The sequence below is a fragment of the Pongo abelii genome, chromosome 9 (assembly GCF_028885655.2).
Source record: "Pongo abelii isolate AG06213 chromosome 9, NHGRI_mPonAbe1-v2.0_pri, whole genome shotgun sequence".
Classification (NCBI taxonomy): domain Eukaryota; kingdom Metazoa; phylum Chordata; class Mammalia; order Primates; family Hominidae; genus Pongo; species Pongo abelii.
In genome coordinates this window covers 6071230-6092693 of record NC_071994.2, presented here as the reverse complement: position 1 = coordinate 6092693, position 21464 = coordinate 6071230, and the positions used below count along the sequence as shown (strand labels likewise).

The 21464-nt window shown below is 51.8% G+C and overlaps 1 protein-coding gene across 1 annotated transcript in view; it reads right to left on the bottom strand.

Annotated features, from left to right (window-relative positions):
- CPT1A (carnitine palmitoyltransferase 1A) overlaps positions 1-21464 on the bottom strand; it is an 89897-nt gene that overhangs the window by 60003 nt on the left and 8430 nt on the right. The window contains exons 2-3 of the mRNA XM_024255747.3: positions 3994-4147; positions 1102-1241 (exon numbers count right to left, since the gene is read on the bottom strand). Of these exons, the coding sequence (XP_024111515.1) occupies positions 1102-1241; positions 3994-4134 (281 nt within the window). The 5' untranslated portion in view covers positions 4135-4147. The remainder of the gene's footprint in view (positions 1-1101; positions 1242-3993; positions 4148-21464) is intronic.

The window sequence follows — 21464 nt, the reverse complement described above, 5'->3', positions numbered from 1 at the left end:
GAAATCGAATCAAACGTCTGGCATGGGGCAGCAGGGACACTTCCAAGACACTGTGGAGCTTTCAGACCGGAAAGTAAAATGTGTGTCCAAGCGCAAGGGTCACGGCTGCACGAGGAAGCTGAGTCACCCTGCGTTCCACCGTCTGGATGTTCAAATGGCGGTAAAGCAGCGGTGTTCACTCGCATTTGTCTCACGGAAGCTTCTGGGGCAGGGGGTGGGGGGACCTCAGTGCTACACTGAAGAAAGCACAGATTTCAGAGCTGCGCAAAGCTGGGTTTGAACTCTAGCTTCCCCGCTCCCTCTTCCTGTGACTTGGGCAGACACCTGCATCTGTCTGAATGCTTCCTCACTGGTAAAATGGACCCTAATGAGAGGTTACTGCAGTGCAGGCTCTGACCTTCCTAGATGGGAGTCGGCCATCTCCAGAACTGGATGGAATAACGGACATCACAGGCGTGCAATAAACATGCGCTATCAACAGGCGGCAGATGGTTGGAAAAAAACAATAAAATGAACATGTGCTGAATGTTACCTAAGGTGTCTCTGGGCCTTATCTCTTGGTAGCAAGAAATAAGCCCCAGGAAAATCCAAAACCCTAGGGGTGGGAGTGACGGGGGGTCCCATAGAGATTTCTAAACCACCCTGACAGAGAGTTAAGTAGGTGAGGTCCCTGCAGAGACCCCACGGCAGTCAGTTCAAGGGTCACAGCACTCTGGGATGAACAGACTCCAGGTGCAAAGAAATGACTACATGGGGAATCAGCCCTTTGAGCAGAAATTCCGTTTCAGAGCCCTGTTGGCCAGGCTAAGGGCACTGTCATTATTGGCCAAACCCTCTGGCCCTGACACCTTCCGAGGGGTGCCCCAGGGCCACTGCCACTCTTCTCACCCTGGTCTTCAGAGGAAAGGCTGCAGGGGACCGCAAACTCCAAGGGGGACCTTAACGCCACCCAGGAGACGGGAAGAAAGCTGACGTGAGAACAGCATCAGGAGCTTCACATCGAATCCAGAACAGTGACAATCATCACATTTGAAGAGACATAAAAACAGCAATAAAATCGGTAACTTCCCAGACAATTGGAGATTTCAGAGGATTACTTACGTCGTTTCCAGGGTCCGATTGATTTTTGCAATTATTCCTAACGAGGGGTCGATCTTGGCATACATCGTTGTCATCACACCCACCACCACGATGAGCCAACTGGAAGGGCTCGCCGGGTACACGCCAGTGATGATGCCGTTCTAAAGACAGACACACGGGCCGTGAGCGGTGTCCTCCCACAACCCACAGGGCAACGACGCTTCATGGCCCCCGGCAGCAGGGCTGCTGGGACGGCAGGCAGTGAGAAGAGGGTGTCTGCAGCGTGCGTGCACTGAGAAACCACGCCCCACAGGCTGGGACTCTCCCCAGAATTTACAGCCTGCAATGATTCCAGTTTCCTCCCTTCCGCTACTTCTGAGCCAAAACCCACCCTGAAAGCTTCCCCAAGAGTGGACGCCCCAGGACACGATAATCAGCCCAGGCACTAGTTTAGCTGGTGAAGGACGTCACTGAGCCACCATGACGTCCTGTCCCCAGCCTGCTGTCTGGAATGCCCCGAGACCCCAGCTCCAAAACTGCTCCTCTCGCCGCCCCTGTGTCAGAAGGGCTGCTTAACCCTGAAGATTTCATGGGAGACCTCACCCCATGTCGAGAATTTGCTGTAAAATACTCCAGCCAAAAAAAAAAAGGATTATATCAAACAAAATTGGCAAAATTGTTGAAACAAGGAAGGGAACGGTGGGGATCTTTAATCAGTCCTCTTCGCTCTTGTGTATGTTTGACAACTCCAAGTAAAAAAAATTCTTCCTAAACCATCCTAATAAGATATTGATTTGACCAAGATAATGGATTAAAAATGACCAAAGTAGGCCAGGTGCTGTGGCTCACGTCTGTAACCCCAGCACTTTGGGAGGCTGAGGTGGACCGATCACTTGAGGTGAGGAGTTTGAAACCAGCCTGACGAACATGGTGAAATCCTGTCTCTACGTAAAACACAAAAAATTAGCCAGGTGTGGTGGCGGGCGCCTATAGTCCCAGCTACTCAGGAGGCTGAAGCAGAACAATCACTTGAGCCCGGGAGGCGGAGGTCGCAGTGAGCCAAGGTTGTGCCATTGCACTCCAGCCTGGGCAACAGAGTGAGGCTCTGTCTAAAAAAAAAAAAAAAAAAAAAATTAGCCGGGCATTGTGGTGGCACCTGTGGTCCCAACTACTTGGGAGGATGAGACAGGAGGATTGCCTGAGCCCAGTGAGGCTACAGTGAGCCGTGATCACACCACTGCACTCCACCCTGGGCAACAGAGCAAGACCCTGTCTCAAAAAAAAAAAAAAAAAAAGAGGGGAGGGGAGGGGAGAGGGAGAACAACATTCCCACTGGGTTGAATATGATGGCCAAGCCTCTGCATCCAAGTTTCTATTCTCCCAGATTCCAAGGTGAAAAAGAGCAGCTCTCGGTGAGCCGAGCTAGTGCCTCAGTGACATGTCGGATGTCACCTTGGTGGGTTATTTATCTGGGCCCAAGAACCCACAGGCTGAGCCCCAGGGACACCCGTGCAGCTGTGCTGGCTCCCAGGGGCTTGCCCGCCTCCCCGCTGTCCCTGCTGCCACCTGCTCTTGAGCTTAGGCCTTTCTCAGTGGCCCACTTCAGTGCCGCCCTTGGAGAAGGAGCACTGGGAAGCCCACAAACTGAACTGAGCTACCGCTGGGGCTGGCGCGGGGGTCCGGGGGGGATGTCTACTTTTGACTTGATGAACTTTCACCTAGTTTGCGTGTTTTCAAACATGCACTTATTCCTTCTATGATGTTTAAAATAAATTAAAATACATGGAAAAACAACACACTTACTTAAAAAAGAACAAAGTTCCACTTCTTTAGATAAACAGAATTGAGAACGTGGACTCAACTGTATTTGAACTTATGTGGAGAGTTTCTTTTTTTGTTTGTTTTTTTTGAGACAGAGTCTCACTCTCTCACCCAGGCTGGAGTGCAGTGGCATGATCTCGGCTCACTGCAAGCTCTGCCTCCTGGGTTCACGCCATTCTCCTGCCTCAGCCTCCTGAGTAGCTAGGACTACAGGTGCCCGCCACCATGCCCAGCTAATTTTTTGTATTTTTTAGTAGAGACGGGGTTTCACCGTGTTAGCCAGGATGGTCTTGATCTCCTGACCTCGTGATCTGCCCGCCTCGGCCTCCCAAAGTGCTGGGATTACAGGTGTGAGCCACTGTGCCCAGCCCTTATGTGGAGAGTTTCTAATGTGTGAATGTTTTATCAACAAAGTAGTTATTACATCCACTTGCTGAAGTTTGGAAAAAAATTTTTTTGTTTTTTTGAGACAAAGTCTCGCTCTGTTGCCCAGGCTGGAGTGTGGTGGCTCAGTCATGGCTCACTGCAGTCTCTGCCTCCCAGGTTCAAGCGATCCTCCCACCTCAGCCTCCTGAGTAGCTGGGACTACAGGTGCATGCCATCACACCGCCTAATTTTTGTATTTTTTGTAGAGATGGGGTTTTGTCGTGTCACCCAGGCTGGTCTTCAACTCCTGAGCTCAAGCGATCACCACCTCAGCTTCCCAAAGTGCAGGGATTACAGGTGCAGGCTACTGCACCTGGCCTGGAAAAAATCCTATTTGAACAAGGCGTAAAGGATTCTGACTCAGAGCAGAAGATGTGAATTCTAGTCTTTACTCTGCCTTCTATTAAGTAGGTCGCTGGCCCTTTGAGCCTCCATTTCCCAGCCTGCTTTAACGCATGCCAAGTCCATCCACCTGCCTAATGGAACTGCCCCAAGCATCCAGTGAGCTAAAGTCTAGTGACAGTGTCCCCAAGCCTTAAGTACCACGGAAATAGGTAAGTGATATGCAGTCGCCAGTCTGAAACACGTAGACCTCAATAGCTGCCAGAGCCCCGTTCTTAGATATTAAAAGGCATACTGTGTAGATTTCAACAAATCTCAGAAAACCTTGAATCTGATGAACTTCTTTTTCCAGGAATGAAGTCCAGAGAGATAGATCTGTCTAAGAGCTTCGTGGCTCAGCCGCAGGTCAATCCCGTCCGGAGTGACCGTGAACTGAAAGGCCACAGCTTGGTGAGCTTCTGCCATCTTCAGAGAGAACCTGGAAGGAGAAGGAGAAAATGTAACACCGTGGAACGTGTGACCAGACACTAAAAAAACCCTCATACAGAAGTGCCATTCCTTCTGAACTTAAGTTCTTCCTCCTCACTTAACAGATTTAATACTTTTCATCAACAGACCAATTCCATCACCACAGCTGGCACCCCCTTGCCTGTCCACTGCTACAAAGACAGGTGCCGCCTCTGCTTAGAGGCCCAAGATGATCATCAGGAGCCAGGCCCGTGGTACCCCAACCCCTGGTCCTGGACGTCCCCCGGAACCACGCCTCCAAGCCAGCATCCAGGCCCGTGGTACCCCAACCCTGGCCCTGGACGTCCCCCGGAACCACGCCTCCAAGCCAGCATCCAGGCCCGTGGTACCCCAACCCTGGCCCTGGACGTCCCCTGGAACCACGCCTCCAAGCCAGCATCCAGGCCCATGGTACCCCAACCCTGGCCCTGGAAGTCCCCCGGAACCACGCCTCCAAGCCAGCATTCCAGGCCCGTGGTACCCCAACCCTGGCCCTGGACATTCCCTGGAACCACGCCTCCAAGCCAGCATCCAGGCCCGTGGTACCCCAACCCTGGCCCTGGACGTCCCCCGGAACCATGCTTCCAAGCCAGCATCCAGGCGTGTGGTACCTCAACCCTGGCCCTGGATGTCCTCCAGAACCACGCCTCCAAGCCAGCATCCAGGCCACACCTGCTGACGCAAAGCCCACGGCGCTTCAGCAACTCGCACAGCACAGACAAATCTCAATCTTGCAGCCAGGCCCTTGGAGGCTGGCATTAGAAGAGGCCCAGAGTGTCCACGCAGGAGTCCACGAAGGAGCCCACGACAGCCCTAGACCCTCCCTAAACTTCGAGCGCAGATCAATCCCAAATGCCTCTGCCTCTGGTGTGTGTGGCTGTTCTTTTGAGAAACTGTTCTAGGGTTTCAGAGAGACCCACGAATACTCCATGAGTCACGTGCACAGACGCCTCAAGAATGGGTGTTCACAGATGGAGCGGGCCTTCTTCCTCGGAGGCAGCGGCTGAAGCGGAACCTGCCTTGGCGGCCCCGTGGGCTGAATGGATCCCAGGGCGCTGCAGTCCAGACCCAAGCACAGCCCCTGGGGACAGCATCCCCTGCCCGGCTGCAGAAAACTGCTTCCGGATCTGCTACATCCCTCCTATCCCCTTCATCCTGGCTCCGGCCGCCTTCCTTCAGGCTCCTTGGCACAGCCGCTTAGCACAGCACAGCCCACCCCTCTCCCCTCCTGGACCCCCCGGGGCGGTGGCGCCTGCCCTTCTCACAGTGCCTCCTCCGCCTCCTCCCAAGCTGCCTGCCACAAAGTACTAAATGGATAAAAGAGAAGCTAAGAGGAAAAAACTATCAAGGACCATAATAAAAATCCAAAAACTCGTGTGTGTGTGTGTGTGGTGTGTGTATATGTGTGTGGTATGTGTATGTGTATGTGGTATGTGTGGTGTATGTGTGTGGTGTGTGCGTGTGTGGTGTGTGTGTGGTATACGTGTGTATATGTGTGTGTGGTGTGTGTGTGTGGTATATGTGTGTATGTGTGTGTGGTGTGTGTGGTGTGTGTGGGTGTGTGTGGGGTGTGTGTGTGGTTGTGTGTGGGGGGTGAGTGTGTGTGGTGTGTGTGTAGTGTGTGGGGGGGGTGCGTGGGCGTGTGTGTGGTATGTGTGGGGGGTGGGGGTGTGTGTGGGTGTGTGGTGATATGTGATTGTGTGGGGGGGTGGGTGTGTGTGGGTGCATGTGTGTGTGGTGTGTGTGTGTGGGTGTGTGTGCGTGTTCTCACCACAGGATGATTTTCCTGTTTTCACCCACTGATGCCCCCTGAAGGCGAGATCAAAATCAGTGGCTATCACAGTTTCAAAGATCCCCTGTTACAGAAATCAGCCTGGCTCAGTCCTCCACCAGCCAAAACACAGAACCATCCGCTGGCAGGCCCTAGAAAGGCACCCGACTTCAGATATCTGTCCATATTACAAATATTTGTTGACTGCCTCCAACGTGCCAGCCGAGGAGAAGAGCTGCGCACCAGCAGAAAAGGTCCCTCTGCCCTCCCACAGCTTAGACCGGGCTAATAAGCAATGCATGAGCAGTGCTCTGGTGCAGGAAGGGGAGGTGCCAAGGGGACCTCTCAGGAGACAGTGAAGCCAGGAGAAGGAGCAATCATGGGAAGAGCAGGCAAGAGCTGGAGGCAGGAAGGGCAGGAGGCTGGGGTCAAGGGCAGGAAGCTGGGGTCAAGGGCAGGAAGCTGGGGTCAAGGGCAGGAGGCTGGGGTAAAGGGCAGGTGTCTGGGGGTCAAGGGCAGGTGGCTGGGGTCAAGGACAGGGTGTCGGGGGGGTCAAGGACAGGGTGTTGGGTCAGTGGCAGGACAGCTAAGGTCAAGGGCAGGCCAGCTGGGGTCAAGGGCAGGGTGTCAGGTCAAAAGCAGGTGTCTGGGGTCAAAGGCAGGGTAGCTGGGGTCAAGGGCAGGTGTCTGGGGTCAAGGGCAGGTGTCTGGGGTCAAGGGCAGGTGGCTGGGGTCAAGGACAGGGTGTCTGGGTTCAAGGGCAGGGGGCCAAGTTTGGAGAGGAAGGCAGAGGCAGCCGGTGGGAGGTGGCAGGGTTTTGTGCTAGCAATGGAGAAGCATCCAAGGGCCTGGAGAAAGGGGAACCTGCCACTATTTCTGTTCTAAAGACCACTCTGGCTGCTGTATGGAGTATGGGTGGGGATGGGGAAGCAGGACCAGTAAGAAGCTGAGGCTGTCTTCCAGGAAGGTGCATGGGCCTGGCCCAGTCTGTCAGTGACAGGGACAGTGACAGTGTGGACAATGACCCACACAAGACAGTCTGCAGAGGCACCTTGAGCTGCACGTGCTGGTGAAATGGGCACTCGGGCTCCTGACTTGAGCCACCCACTCAGTGAAGCCAGGTACCGACAAGGGACAGTCTCAGGGAGGGAAGGAGGCAGGCTGCGGCAGAAGCTGAGAATTCATGTCTGGACCTGCCACATGTGAAATGTCACCAGGACATCCGGGTGGAGATGCCCCACATCGCCAGAGCGAGGGAGGAGCTAGGCAGGACGACATACCCGGGAGGTATCAGCACAGAACCTGCCAGCTCTGCCTCAGTGACTCTGAAAGAGTAATTTGGCAAAACTACATTCCACCAGCTATAACTTCAGCTTAGAGCAATTTGCAAAGCAATCGACAATATGTATGGGCCAGGCACGATGGCTCATACCTGTAATCCCAACACTTTGGGAGGCTGATGTGGGAGGATCGCTTGAGGCCAGGAACTCAAGACCAGCCTGGGCAACATGGCGAAACCTCGTCTCTAAAAAAAATAAAAAATTAGCCAGGTGTGGTGGCGTGGGCCTGTAGTCCCAGCTACTTGGGAAGCTGAGGCAGGAGGATCCCTTGAGCTCAGGAGGTAGAGGCTGCAGTGAGCCATGATCACGCCATTGTACTCCAGCCAGGGTGACAGAGTGAGACCCTATCTCAACAACAACAACAACAACAAAACAATAGTATTTACATATTATTTAGTAGGCATGCAGCCAACTCCCATGGCCTGGCCAGTTTTAAAGGAATGGATCCCATTTTTGAAAGCAGCAAGATCACCAAGCAGATGTTTGCCATGGGTTGAAGACGGCATCAAAGCAAGCAGCTCTGAACCATTTCTCAAAAAGCTATCTAAGCAGCTGTAAGACTCCCCTGGAGTCTCAAGGTTAACTTTTTTTTTGAGATGGAGTCTCACTCTGTCGCCCAGGCTGGAGTGCAGTGGCGCCATCTCAGCTCACTGCAACCTCCGCCTCCCAGGTTCAAGCGATTCTCATGCTTCAGCCTCCCGAGTAGCTGGGCTTACAAGTGCCTGCCACCATGCCTGGCTAATTTTTTGTATTTTTAGTGGAGACAGGGTTTCACCACATTGGCCAGGTTGTCCCTGAACTGCTGAGCTCAAATGATCTGCCCACCTCAGCCTCCCAAAGTGCTGGGATTACTGCTGTGAGCCACCGCACCGGGCCTCAAAGTTAACTCTTAGCCCCCTTCCCCATCAAAGCCTTCGCGGTAACCATGAGGCAGGCATCCCAGAAGAGGACTCTGCAAAGCATGCACCGTGGCAAATAAAGTGACGTGACTGGCCACCTCTGCATGATTGATAAGATCTCCTGGGCTTCATACAGAACACAAAGGCATTACTCATAGCAGTGGATTAAATATAGCATCAGTAGCCAAGTGTCTCCAAAGGTATGTATCCGACGCTTGCTCAGAAATCTAACCTCTGATAGGAAGAGTCAGGCTGGAGGTAATTACAGTGTCCTTTCTAGGAGTGAAACGCCCTTGCAGAGTGATCTGAGTTTAATGAAGGACTTGTTTATTTAGACTGGTTCAGGGTAACCCTAAGAGTTCTAAATGCCCCTAAGGTGCACAATTTGCTTTTCTACTTCTGCAGGAGCTGAGATGGGCTGTCCTGACCTAGCCTCTCCCTGTTTGAGCCATGAGCAGAAATGAGTGAACCCAACAAGGCCCAGAGGAGCTCCCTGTGCAAAATCTAATGAGCGTAAATCCCACCCTGGGTTCTGGCCGTGATCAGTGGCCTTATGCTTAAAAACACTGATATAGCTGCACCTACAGCAGTCCCCCCTCAGCTACAGTTTGCACCTTTGTTTGTTTGTTTGTTTGGGACAGCGTCTCGCTGTATTGCCCAGGCTGGAGTGCAGTGGCACGATCATGGCTCACTGCAGCCTCTACTCCCCAAGCTCAGGTGATCCTCCCACCTCAGCCTCCTGAGTAGCTGGGACTACAGGCATGCACCACCATGCTCAGCTAATTTATGTAATTTTGTAGAGACGGGGTTTTACCACCTTGCCCAGACTGGTCTGGAACTCCTGGACTCAAGCGATCCACCCGTCTCAGCCTCCCAAACTATTGGGATTACAGGCGTGAACCACCATGCCTAGTGATTTTGCTTTTTGAAGTCTCAATTATCCATGGTCAACCACCATCTGAAAATATTAAATGGAAAACTCCAGTCTGGGCGCGGTGGCTCATGCCTGTAGTCCCAGCACTTTGGGAGGCCCAGGTGGGTGGATCACTTGAGGTCAGGGGTTCAAGACCAGCCTGGCCAACATGGCGAAACCCTGTCTTTACTAAAAATACAAAAATTAGCTAGGCATGGTGGTGCGTGCCTGTAATCCCAGCTACTCGGGAAGCTGAGGCAGAAGAATTGCCTGAACTGGGAGGCAGAGGTTGCAGTGAGCTGAGATTGCACCACTGCACTCCAGCCTGGGGGACAGAGTGAGACTCCATCTCAAAAAAGAAAAAAAAAAATCATAGTTTTCTATTGTGCACCATTCTGAGCAGTATGATGAAAACTCCCACTGTCCCACTCCCTCCTGACAGGGATGTGAATCACCCCTTTACCCAGGCTATCCATGCTGCCAACACTCTCTGCCTGCAGGGAGTTACTACACAGTAGTACTACACAGGAAAACATCTCGTATACACATCTGTCCCCTGGAATTTGAGGGGGACTAGTTGCAGGACCCCCGTGGGTACCAAAACCCATGAATGTGCAGTCCCTTATAGAAAATAGTGTAGTATTTGCAAATAACCTACACACATCCTCCTGTATACTTTTTTTTTTTGAGACAGAGTCTCGCTCTGTCCCCCAGGCGGGAGTTCAGTGGTGCAATCTCGGCTCACTGTAACCTCTGCCTCCCGGGTTCAAGCGATTCTCCTGCCTTAATCTCTGGAACAGCTGGGACTACAGGCATGTACCACCACGTCTGGCTAATTTTTGTATTTTTATTTTATTTATTTATTTTTGAGACGGAGTTTTGCTCTTGTTGCCCAGGTTGGAGTGCAATGGCGCGGTCTCGGCTCACTGCACCCTCTGCCTCCTGGGTTCAAGTGATTCTCCTGCCTCAGCCTCCCGAGTATCTGGGATTACAGGCCCCCACCACCACGACTGGCTAATTTTTGTATTTTTAGTAGAGACAGGGTTTCAGTACATTGGCCAGGCTGGCCTTGAACTCCTGACCTCAGGTGATCCACCTGCCTCAGCCTCCCAAAGTGCTGGGATTACAGGCGTGAGCCACCGCGCCCAGACTTCATTTTTGTATTTTGAGTAGAGACCTGGTTTCACCACGTTGGCCAGGCTGGTCTCAAACTCCTGACTTTAGGTGATCCACCCACCTCGGCCTCCCAAAGTGCTGGGATTACAGGTGTGAGCCACTGCGCCCAACCCTCCTGTATACTTTAAATCATCTCTAGATGACTTACAATAATGAATACCTTATAAATGCTGTGTAAACAGCTGTTATGCTGTATTTTTATTTTGTATTATTTTTTGTTATTATCTAGGTTTTTTCTTTTTCCCCAAATATTTTCAATCCTTGGTTGGCTAAATCCACAGAAGCAGAACCTGAGGATACAAAGCTGACTGTATAGGTTTGGTACTGTCCACAGATTCAGGCATCCATGAGGGGTCTTGGAATGTATCCCCCCAAGGATAAGGGGGGACCACTGCAAGTTAAGACTGCCTCCTGTGGCCAATAGCGGGTGCAGATATAAACCACAGGAAAACACCACTTCACACTCAGGAGGATGGCTAGCATCACAAAGATGGATGATAGCAAGTGTTGGTGAGGATGTGGAGAAATCAGAATTCTCATGCATGGCTGGTCAAATGGTGCAGCCACGTTGGCAAACAGTCTGTCCGTTCCTCAAAAGCTTAAATACAGAGTTACTGGCCTGCCACCGTAGCTCACACCTGCAGTCCCAGCACTTTGGGAGGCCAAAGCAGAAAGACTGCTTTAGGCCACAGGAATTCCAGACCAGCCTGCACAAGGTGGCAAGCCCCTGTCCCTATATAATAAACACAAATTTAAAAAAATTAAAAATTGGGCCAGGTGCAGTGGCTCACCCCTGTAATCCCAGCACTTTGCGAGGCTAAGACAGGAGGATTGCTTTGGCTCAGGAGTTCGAGACCAGCCTGGGGAACATGGCAAGACCTCATCTCTATTAAAAATCAAAGAAATTACCCGGGCATGGTGGTGCATCGCTGTAACCCTAGCAACTTGGGAGGCTGAGGCAGGAGGATCGCTTGAGCCCAGGAAGTGGAGGCTGCAGTGAGCTGTGATTGCACCACTGCACTCCAGCCTGGGTAACAGGGGAGATCCTTAAAAAAAAAAAAAAAAAAAAAAAATTTGTAGAAAAATAGACTTACCATACGACCCAGCAATTCCATTCCTACATATATACCCAAGAGAACCGAAAACATGTCCATACAAAAGCCTGCACATGAACACTCACGACATCATTCATGAGAGCCAAAAAGTGGCAATACGTTCTGCTGATAAATGGATAAATATAACGTGGTCCATCCATACTGTGGAATAGTATTCAACAATGAAAAGGAATGGATCTCCGACACCTGCTGCAACATGGATGGGCCCTGAAGATGTGATGCTGAGTGAAAGAAGCCACACAGAAGGTCACATATTGCTGATGTATTTATCTAAATGTCCGGAACAAGCAAATCTGCACAGACAGAAAGTACACTAGTGGTTGCCAGGGGCTTGGAGCAGATGGGAAGACAGCGAGGTCATGGGTAAGGAGTCGGGGGCATCTTCTTAGGGTGATGAAAACATTCCAAAATTGATTGTGGTGATAGTTGCACAACTCTGTGGATATACTAAAAACCACTGAAAGCCTGGGCAACATGGCGAAACCCTGTCTCTGCAAAAACTACAAAAATTAGCTGGGTGTGGTGATGTGTACCTGTGGTCCCAGCTACTAAGGAGGCTGAGGTGGGAGGATCACTTGAGCCTGGGAGGTCAAAGCTGCAGTGAGCTGTGACTGCACTACTGCATTCCAGCCTGGGCAACAGAGCAAGACCCTGTCTCAAAAAAAACCCAAACAAACTCACCGAAGTGTACACTTTAGATGGGTGAATTTTATGGTATATGAATATCTCAATAAAGCTGTTACCAAAAAATACCGTCTCAAGAAGTGTTATCTATTTAATGTCTATGCACCTAACCATTCTCTCCTCAAATATATAATGGTGGGGGGTGGATATGTTATTCTTTTCTTCCATATCCTGTCCAGCATAATGCTCTGGTCACATTAAGGACTCATTCAGCAGCCATAAAAAAGAATGAAATTGGCCGGGCACGGTGGCTCATGCCTGTAATCCCAGCACTTTGGGAGGCCGAGGCAAGTGGATCACCTGAGGTCAGGAGTTTGAGACCAGCCTGGCCAACATGGTGAAACCCTATCTCTACTAAAAATACCAAAAATTAGCCAGGCGCGGTGGCAGTCGCCTGTAATCCCAGCTACTTGGGAGGCTGAAGCAGGAGAATCGCTTGAACCTGGGAGGCGGAGGTTGCAGTGAGCTGAGATAGAGCCACTGCACTCCAGCCTGGGGGACAAGAGCAAAACTCCGTCTCAAAAAAAAAGAAAAAAAAAAAGATGGAAATAACAGACACTGGGGATTCCAAAAGGGAAGGGAGGAAGCGGGGCAAGGGCTGAAAAATTACCTATCAGGTACAATGTTCACTCTCTTCCCTTTCATCGAGGGCACTCTGGGTACACCAGAAACCCAACCCTACCAGTATGCAAAATGCCTGTGTAACAAACAGGCACACATACCCCCAAATCTAAAATTAAATTAAATTTAAAAAAAGACTCATTCAAAACAACTGTTACCTCATGGCATTAAGGAATTTCTGTGAATTATCTTTTAGGTATTACAAGATATTGTGGTTATGTTTTTTAAGAGACAGAGTCTCACTCTGCTGCCCGGACTGGAGTGCAGTGGCACAATCACAGCTCACTGCAGCTCTGGGTTCAAGCGATCCTCCTGCCTCAGCCTCCTGAGTAGTTGAGACCGTGGGTGTGAGCCATGGCACTCAGGCAGTGGTTATTTTTAAAAAGGGTTCCCATCTTTTATTGATACATCCTAACATATTGATACATGCAATTGTATCTTTTTTTTTTTTTTTTTTTTTTTTTGAGACTGTTGAGTCTCGCTCTGTCACCCAGGCTAGAATGCAGTAGCACGATCTAGGCTCACTTTAACCTCTGCCTCCTGGGTTCAAGCAATTCTGCCTCAGCCTCCCCAGTAGCTGAGACTACAGACGCACGACACCGCACCCAGCTGATTTTTGTATTTTTAATAGAGCCTAGATTTCACCATGTTGGCCAGGCTGGTCTTGGACTCCTGACCTCAGGTGATCTGCCCACCTCGGCCTCCCAAAGTGCTGTGAGCCACTGTGCCCAGCCTAATTTTATCTTTTATCATATCTGGGACTTGCTTCAAAATCACTTGGGGTGGGACGAATGGAGGGATGGGTAGGAAGGAGCCACGCGTGAGAATGGGTGAAGGGCAGGGCCGCGTGAGCCCGGTAGGCAAGTGTCTCTTCTACGCATGTTTGAGATCTCCTGATGTTTTAGAATGTGTTGAATGAAATGAAACATTCATCCGCTATAATCGGAGCTCAAAAATATCATGTTTGGAGAGCTCCTCAGATACTCCAAGTGCCCCAGGTGCCCTCCCCTCCCAGGAAGGGAAGCACACACTTGTCACCCCATAGCCCACCCAATACAATAGGGCTGGCAGCAGAGAAACGGCGTAACCCATCCGGAGCCAGGGAAGATAAAACCAGGGGGAGCAAAGGTTTCCAGGGCCAGAGCGTGTGGAAAGTTGGCCACGCCCAAGCCCTCTTAACCCGTCCCCACTACCCACAACCTGGAAATACCTGAACAGTCACCACCTGCTTGCCCAACCCAACAGGATTTTTATGATCCTGGTGTAAAAAGGATGAGAAAGGAAAAGCAGGGCCTCCCCCCCAGTGCCCGCCTCCCCGAGTGCCCGCCTCCCCCCAGTGCCCGCCTCCCCGAGTGCCACCCAGTGCCTGCCTCCCGCCTCACCCAGCCAGCCTCTTCCAGGTGCTTCCTCTTCAGGCAGGAGGCCATGCTCCTGGCCCACGCAGGGACTTCACCTCTCCCCAGAAGAGGGCACACCTGCTCCCTGCCTTTCACCCAGCTGGGAGTGGATGCAGAGTGGCAGCTTCTCCCACCTCTGAGTCACCGGAAACAAAGCCAGGGGACTGCAGAAGACATGGGCGCCGTGGCTTCAAGGAGGCCAACCCACCCCAGTGAGTGCCACCCAGCTCCTGGGCCAGCCTCACTCACTCCAGACACAGGGCAGAGGGTTCCTAATGTCTCTAAAACCGAGGAACTCGTAAGAATGATAACCAGATAAAGCCATTTGCACCGCACCCCGCTTCCCTCCCTGGCCCTGGAGACTAGAGGGTCCCAGACCAGAGTCTGAGAGTGGTCAGCCCATTTCCTGCCTTGATGTACCCCTGCATTGAAAGCCAACCCGAGGCCGGGCACTGTGGCTCAGGCCTGTAATCCCAGCACGTTGGGAGGCCGAGGTGGGAGGATCACTGTAGGTCAGGAGTTCAAGACCAGCCTGACCAACATGGTGAAACCCTGTCACTACTAAAAATACAAACATTAGCCGGATCTGGTGGCACGCGCCTGTATTCCCAGCTAATTGGGAGGCTGATGCAGGAGAATCACTTGAACCCGGGAGGCAGAGGTTGCAGTGAGCCGAGACCAGGCCACTGCACTCCTGGGTGAGAGAGTGAGACTACGTCCAAAAAAAAAGAAAACCAACCTGGCCCTCTGCGTGCCTTTCTGTAACATACTTTACTTAGCACAAACAGCATCCCTCAAAGTAAATCGGTCTGCGGCCTCACCGCACTGGCAAAAACAGGACTGGGACCACAGGTGGCTAACCTTACCTTCCTGGAAACAGACAGCAGCCAGGTGAGGCAGGTGAGCCCACTTGCCCAAGGCCAGGGGCGCAGAGCTCTTCCAAGGACCTGGTGCTTAGGGAGAAGGAGTAGGGGTGAGGTGGGGTGTCCAGGTGGAAGAAGGCCAGTCACTAATATATTCCTGGACCTCAGATAAGCCTCACAAAAACTTTGGGAGGCCAAGGCGGGCAGAGCGCTTGAGCCTAGGAGTTTGAGACCAGCCTGAGCAATGTGGCAAAACCTCATCTCTACTAAAAATACAAAAATAAACCAGGCGTGGTGGTGAGCACCCGTAGTACCAGCTACTTGGGAGGCTGAAGGGCGAGGCTCACTCGAGCCCGGGAGGTTGAGGCTACAGTGAGCCATGATCACGCCACTGCGCTCCAGCCTGGGTGACAGAACGAGATCTTATCTCAAAACACACACACACAAGCCCCAGTGAACTTTACTATATTATACAGCAAGACTGTTTTCTGGCTTAAATGCTTTAAATCACAAGATACTGCAAACACACAGGCAAGCAGAGAATAACACCTGTGTACCCTCCTGGAATGAACAAATTTAACATTTTGCTGTATTGATTTAGAATGTCCCCCCCACCCCACCCTCACCAGTTTGTTTGTTTATTTTTGTTTTTGTAGAGATGGGATCTCACTATGTTGCCCAGGCTGGTCTTGAACTCCTGGACTCAAGCAGTCCTCCCTCCTTGGCCTCCCAGGCTGCTGAGATTACAGGTGCCCAGCCCTGCAAAAATTTCTAAGATGCAATAGATACAACCTCCTCTCCCTGTCCCCAGAATGCGGGGCTCATCTTTCCCTACGTATTTGAGTATCTACAAGTGCATACAGTGCCACCACACACGTTCGAGGCCCACACAAATGCTGCCTACTCTGTGCGCGCTCCTGCAACTTGCTTCTTGTCCACATTGAGTTCCGAGCTGCCCCAAGCCAACCCACACAGCCCTGGCCCTGCTGTCCTGCACCCCCCTGCTGGCAGGAACCAGTCTGCTCCTGTGTCCCTGCTGGGGCTCAGGGAACTTCTCTGTTCACTTTTTCACTGTTGCAAACAAAGAAGCAAACAGTGGCCGTGTCCGTGTTGCAGCATCGTATTTTAATGGGGGTAGAAAAAGAGCATGGTGTTCGTGGGCACCCCTGGCTTCTGGGGCAGCCTTCCTCATTCCTGTCCTGCCCTGCCTGCTCTACCAAAGGTCCAGTTCCTTCTTGATGTGGTCATCCTGCCCTCTTTGCCCTCGCTGAGTCCCGCCCGCTGCTCGACACCCCATCTCCCTGTGTCTCCCAAGTCAGCTTTCCCAGGGCGTCTGAGTGCCCTGCCTACCTCGCCATCGCCACCACATCGGCCCCAGCCAGGGGCTTCTTGGAGAGGGGGGCACCCTCCGCCACTTTGCAGCCTGTGTTCCTTCTGCTTCTGTGTGTCCAGAATGGGCCACCTGTCCGCTACAGCCAGGCCGGGGTCAGGGCCCTCCACCTCCCACCTGCGTGGGAGTCCCTCACCAGGCTCACTGCGTTTTCTCCTCCCCAGCACCTTTCATCGGGGGCAGGAGGCCAGGGCACCCGTGTGTTACAACTCCCCTTCCCGGAAGCCTTCCCTGGGGTCCTGGGCACGCCCTGCCAGACTGGGCACTGTGGCTGGGAGCCCCAGCACGCTGGGAGAAAGGGCCCTCAGGCCAGCTGGCAGCCGGGCCTGCGTCTGGATCCAGGCCACCGACACTGGGCAGCCTCTTTGCTCACCCCTTCAGCCTTCCTGAGGCTGTAGTGAGGAGGGTGGCAGGGGCACGGCATGGCCTGAGGCTTGGGCAAGCAGGCGTCCGCCTCCTCGGGCTGGTGGGGGCTCTGCCATGTCCCACTCACGGTGTACAACTAAACCGTTAGTCTCTGTGGGCCAGCCCCACTTCCCGTTCCTTCTTCCTCCTGGGGGAGGCCACCAGGCACACAAGCTGGCCCCAGTCCATCTGCTGCTGCCTTGGGTCCCTCTGGCTTCTGAACTAGTAGGTGGTTCCCCCTGCACCCCGGGAGTCAGCCAGCCCCCCAGGACTTTAGCTTCAACCTGAGCACACTGCACCTGACCTTCCAAGCACGTCTTCACCCAGCCAAAACTTCACCAGCTGACAATAAATCTCGCCACCTGCCCACGTGCCCGCATCCTCCCCAGGGTTTCTCTTACTGAGAACGCCGGCACCTGCCCTGCCTGGGAAGAAGTAGGGATGGACTAGCGCTGTTCACTCCAGTCCCCAGAACCTGCTGATGTGAAGGTCCCCGGGCCCGCGTGTCCCACCAGCAACACGTCCGCTCTACAGCCCAGCCTTCCTTTCTCCAAGCCACCCCCATACAGAGACTTCCCAGAGAGACCTGCCCAATGGCTCTTTAATTCATGCCACCCCAGGGGCTGGCCTATCTGCAGCCCCTCTCCTTCTGCAATTTTCTTCCATGCCCAGGTCTCGGAGACATGTCACAGCCCTGGTGGGGAAAGGTGGTGTCCTGGGGGACAAAGTTTACACAGCGTGACCACTGGGATCCAAGCTGCACGGCAGGGCGTGCACCTATGCCCCATGTTCAAGGATGGCTAGAGGAGAGAACACTTTTACTGGAGAGAAAGGCAGAAAAGAGAAGGAGGAAGAAAAGTTAAAAGGAAGAAATGAGAAAATACAGAAAAATACAGATGGATGAAAAGGGAACTTAACCTCTCCCCTGTCACTCACTCGTTCCCTCAAATCATCATGGAGCCCTCGGACAGGAATCCCGAACTAGCCCTGGGAATGGACTCGTGGAGGAGGCAGCTCTGGGTAAGTAAAACAGGCAGACCCTTGAGGACTGTTCCTGACCTAAGACCCCTCCTTGCTGTGTGCCCCCAGGCCAGCTATGGGGTAAATGGGAGGTGGCGGCAACACCCAGGCGGCCTCCACCACGCCAAAAACAACACATCGTCTGGCATTGTCATGGGGCTGCGGATGTGTCTATTTTCACTGAAAGTACAGAAATCACTTCTAAGAAGCTGGCACGGTGGCTAGGGCCTGGCCTGTGCCTCTGCCCCAAGTGGACACGAGCCCTGAAAGGCTGAGTGGGAGGCCAGGCACAGTGGCTCACGCCTGAAATTCCAGCACTTTGGGAGGGCAAGACGGGAAGATTGCTTGAGTCCAGGAATTCAAGACCAGCCTGGCCAACCTGGCAAAATTCCTTGTCTGCCAAAAACACAAAAAGTTAGCTGGACGTGGTGGTGCACACCGGTGGTCCTAGCCATTCTGGCGGCTGAGGTGGGAAGATTTCTTGAGTCTGGGAGGTCGAGGCTGCAGCAAGCCCAGATTGTGCCACTGCACTCCAGCCTGGGCAACAGAGTGAGACCCTGTCTCAAAAAAAAAAAAAAAAAAAAAAAGAAATGCTGAGTGGGGTTGGGGGATGGGGGGTGGAGATTGCCCACCTGGAGCCCACCTGCTGGGAGCTCACACAGACCTCCTTGCCCAGAGCACACTGGGTGCCCACCAACTCCCAGGTGGAGCACGGGAGCCAGGCCACATGCCATCCTGGAGGCTATGAAGGGACTCATCACTGAGGTCTGTGCCAGAGCACTTAAGCACCTTATGCTAATCTGCTCTCGGAACCACACAGAGATGCAGAATAAGAGGCCCCAGCCAAGGCCGCAACCCCTTCATCACAATTGTCACAAATCCACTGTCCCGTCTCCAGCTCACCTATTCCGTGGTTGTTCCTACCACCTTCCAAGCTCAGCTCTCCCTGTCACCTGCCCCTCCGCCAGGCCCACCAGCCTTGACCCATGCCACTAACTGGCTCGCAGCTGGGAGTTCTTCAGCTCTTTTTCCATTTCTGTTTTCTCCTTTCTTCATACTTAGCTTAAAGCTCCCAGCACTTTAGGGGGCAGCCCACGAATCCAAACTCCCCAAGAAATTCTACAAGAGACATTTAGCAATGTCACCTGCACCGGCTGGCAAATGACCTTCACTTGTGAGTTATGTGTCCAGTCTTCCAAATACACTTCTCAAGGACATGAATCCTTCTGTCATCCGAATTGAATCCTGAAGACTACAGACAGTTCTCCAATGCTGAATGCTACATCAACAATCGTGGGGGGGAAGGTGATAACACATCTTCAATTTTGCTGACGATTATCTTCATTTTAACAACTTTGCTCAATATCCCCCAAATCCTTGGCCAATAAACTGCTCTGGTACTTTGTTTTTTCAAAGTGTTCACTTTGTTCCCTTTCTCCGTAATCAATTCCTTTTAACCAAAACCTTTCACCTCATTTGAAGTCATTGGCCTATGAATCCTAACACTGGCCACGTCATCAAGAAGACACTCATAACACAGGTCCCTATGCCCTTTGAGCAAACCTCCCCACCCCTGCACTCCCAATCCTGCAGAGCTGAGACAGGCAGGTGGCCGAGGAAAGCAGGTGAAAGGTCAGCTTGATGCACCGTGCATTGCCAGGTTTCAAAACACACCCAAGGAAAACGGAGATATGGGACTTGCCTCTGTAATATAAAACAAACAATAAAACTTGATACGTGACAACGGACTTCCAAGAAAATGGTCTTTATAGCAACTGAAATATGTAAATAATTTCTGAGTGGGGCAGAAGTCTTTCCACATAGCCTTGCAATCAACAGGTATGGAGATACTAATAGATAGGTAGGTGGGAAGGTAGGTAGGTAAGACATAAAGATTCCTTTTTGTGCTTTTAATAATGAAGTTACAGCACATTCGTTTTTTTTTTTGAGATGAAGTTTTGCTCCATCACCCAGGCTGGAGTGCAGTGACATGATCTCAGCTCACCGCAACCTCTGCCTCCTGGGTTCAAGTGATTCTCCTGCTTCAGCCTTCCCAGGAGCTGGAATTACAGGCATGCACCACCACGCCTGGCTAATTTTGTATTTTTAGTAGAGATGGGTTTTTACCATGTTGACCAGGCTGGTCTTGAACTCCTGTCCTCAAGTGATCCGTCCACCTTGGCCTCCTAAAGTGCTGGGATTATAGGCATGAGCCACTGCGCCCGACCCAGAACACTCCTTTTACCAAACCCTTTAGCATATGCTAGACAATGTGACCCATATATATTTTTATATTGATGTATTTGACTAGCATTAGATCATTTAATTCCCACTAGCACCCTAGGAAATGGGTACTAGGGCTATCTCCATGTACTAATGAGAAAACCAGGGCTTACATGTCAAGAAACTTGCCCAGTGTCACAGCCAGCAAATAGCAGGGCTGGAAATCAAACCCAGGTCCAGGCCAGGCGCGGTGGCTCACGCCTCTAATCCCAGCACTTTGGGAGGCCGAGGCAGACAGATCACCTGAGGTCAGGAGTTCGAGACCAGCCTGACCAATATGGTGAAACCCTGTCTCTACTAAAAATACAAAAAATTAGCTGGGCGTAGTGGCATGCGCCTGTAGTCCCAGATACTAGGGAAGCTGAGACAAGAGAATTTCTTGAACCCAGCAGGTGGAGGTTGCAGTGAGCCGAGATTGCACCACTGCACTCCAGCCTGGGTGACAGAGTGAGACTCTGTCTCAAAAAACAAACAAACAAACAAACAAACAAAAAACCCAGGTCCAACTCCAAAACTTATACTCTTAACTCCCAAAGTAAAGTGGTAGGTACTACACAAAAAGTTCTACTTAGGATTCCTAAAGTTACAACACAATATAAAATTAGGTCACTGTTGTAACCAAAATGATGAGATTGCAGCCAGCAATAAAACTCCAGTAAGTACAAACACCATCAGTGCCAACTGTAAAATTATTCACATGCTGCAGTCTTCCCACTAGCATTGCACAGTGCCCATGCACACAGGAGCAGGCTCTGCCTTCTATTCAAACCTAGCTAACAGCTGCCCATCTCCTCCGGCGGTAAACAACTGTGTTGGAAATCCTCTGAGAAAAGGTTACCCATGGGAAGTGACAGCTTAGCTCAGCAGGCATAGCAGGCAGGGCCTCTAGGAACAGAGAAAGTGTGAGGCTGGATGACATGGGCCCCATCCCTGGAAAAACTGGAAAAGGCACTGTAGGCAGGGTCAGAAGCAGTGTCTCTGGCGAAGGGCAGGGCAGTTATCTTATCATCTACAACACATTCTTGGATGCCTGGGTGACCAATGCCTGGGAAGGTTCTGCTTCGCTAGAAAGCTAGTGCCAGCCTCCGGGACTGGCTCCAGCTCGGGGAAACCACCTTCACAACATGCATGATTTCCAAGGTGGCAAAAATCTGGCCTTGGCCTCCTCACTGCTGCCCAAAGAACTTCAAGGGAAGTACCAGGAAGGCTCTGGAAGGACATCAGCAGCCCAGGGGTTTCCCTAGAACTAACACACATGTGCAGTGAAGTTCATAGCTTTTCTGAACTGAGATGCGGGCAAAAATTAGCAATAATGGGAAGGAAAAAAAGCAGCAGCTCCTCTTCTCTGGGCAAGTGTGGGTGTGTGCTCTCTGCACTGTATGAGCCACATCGTTATTCAATTGCAGATGTG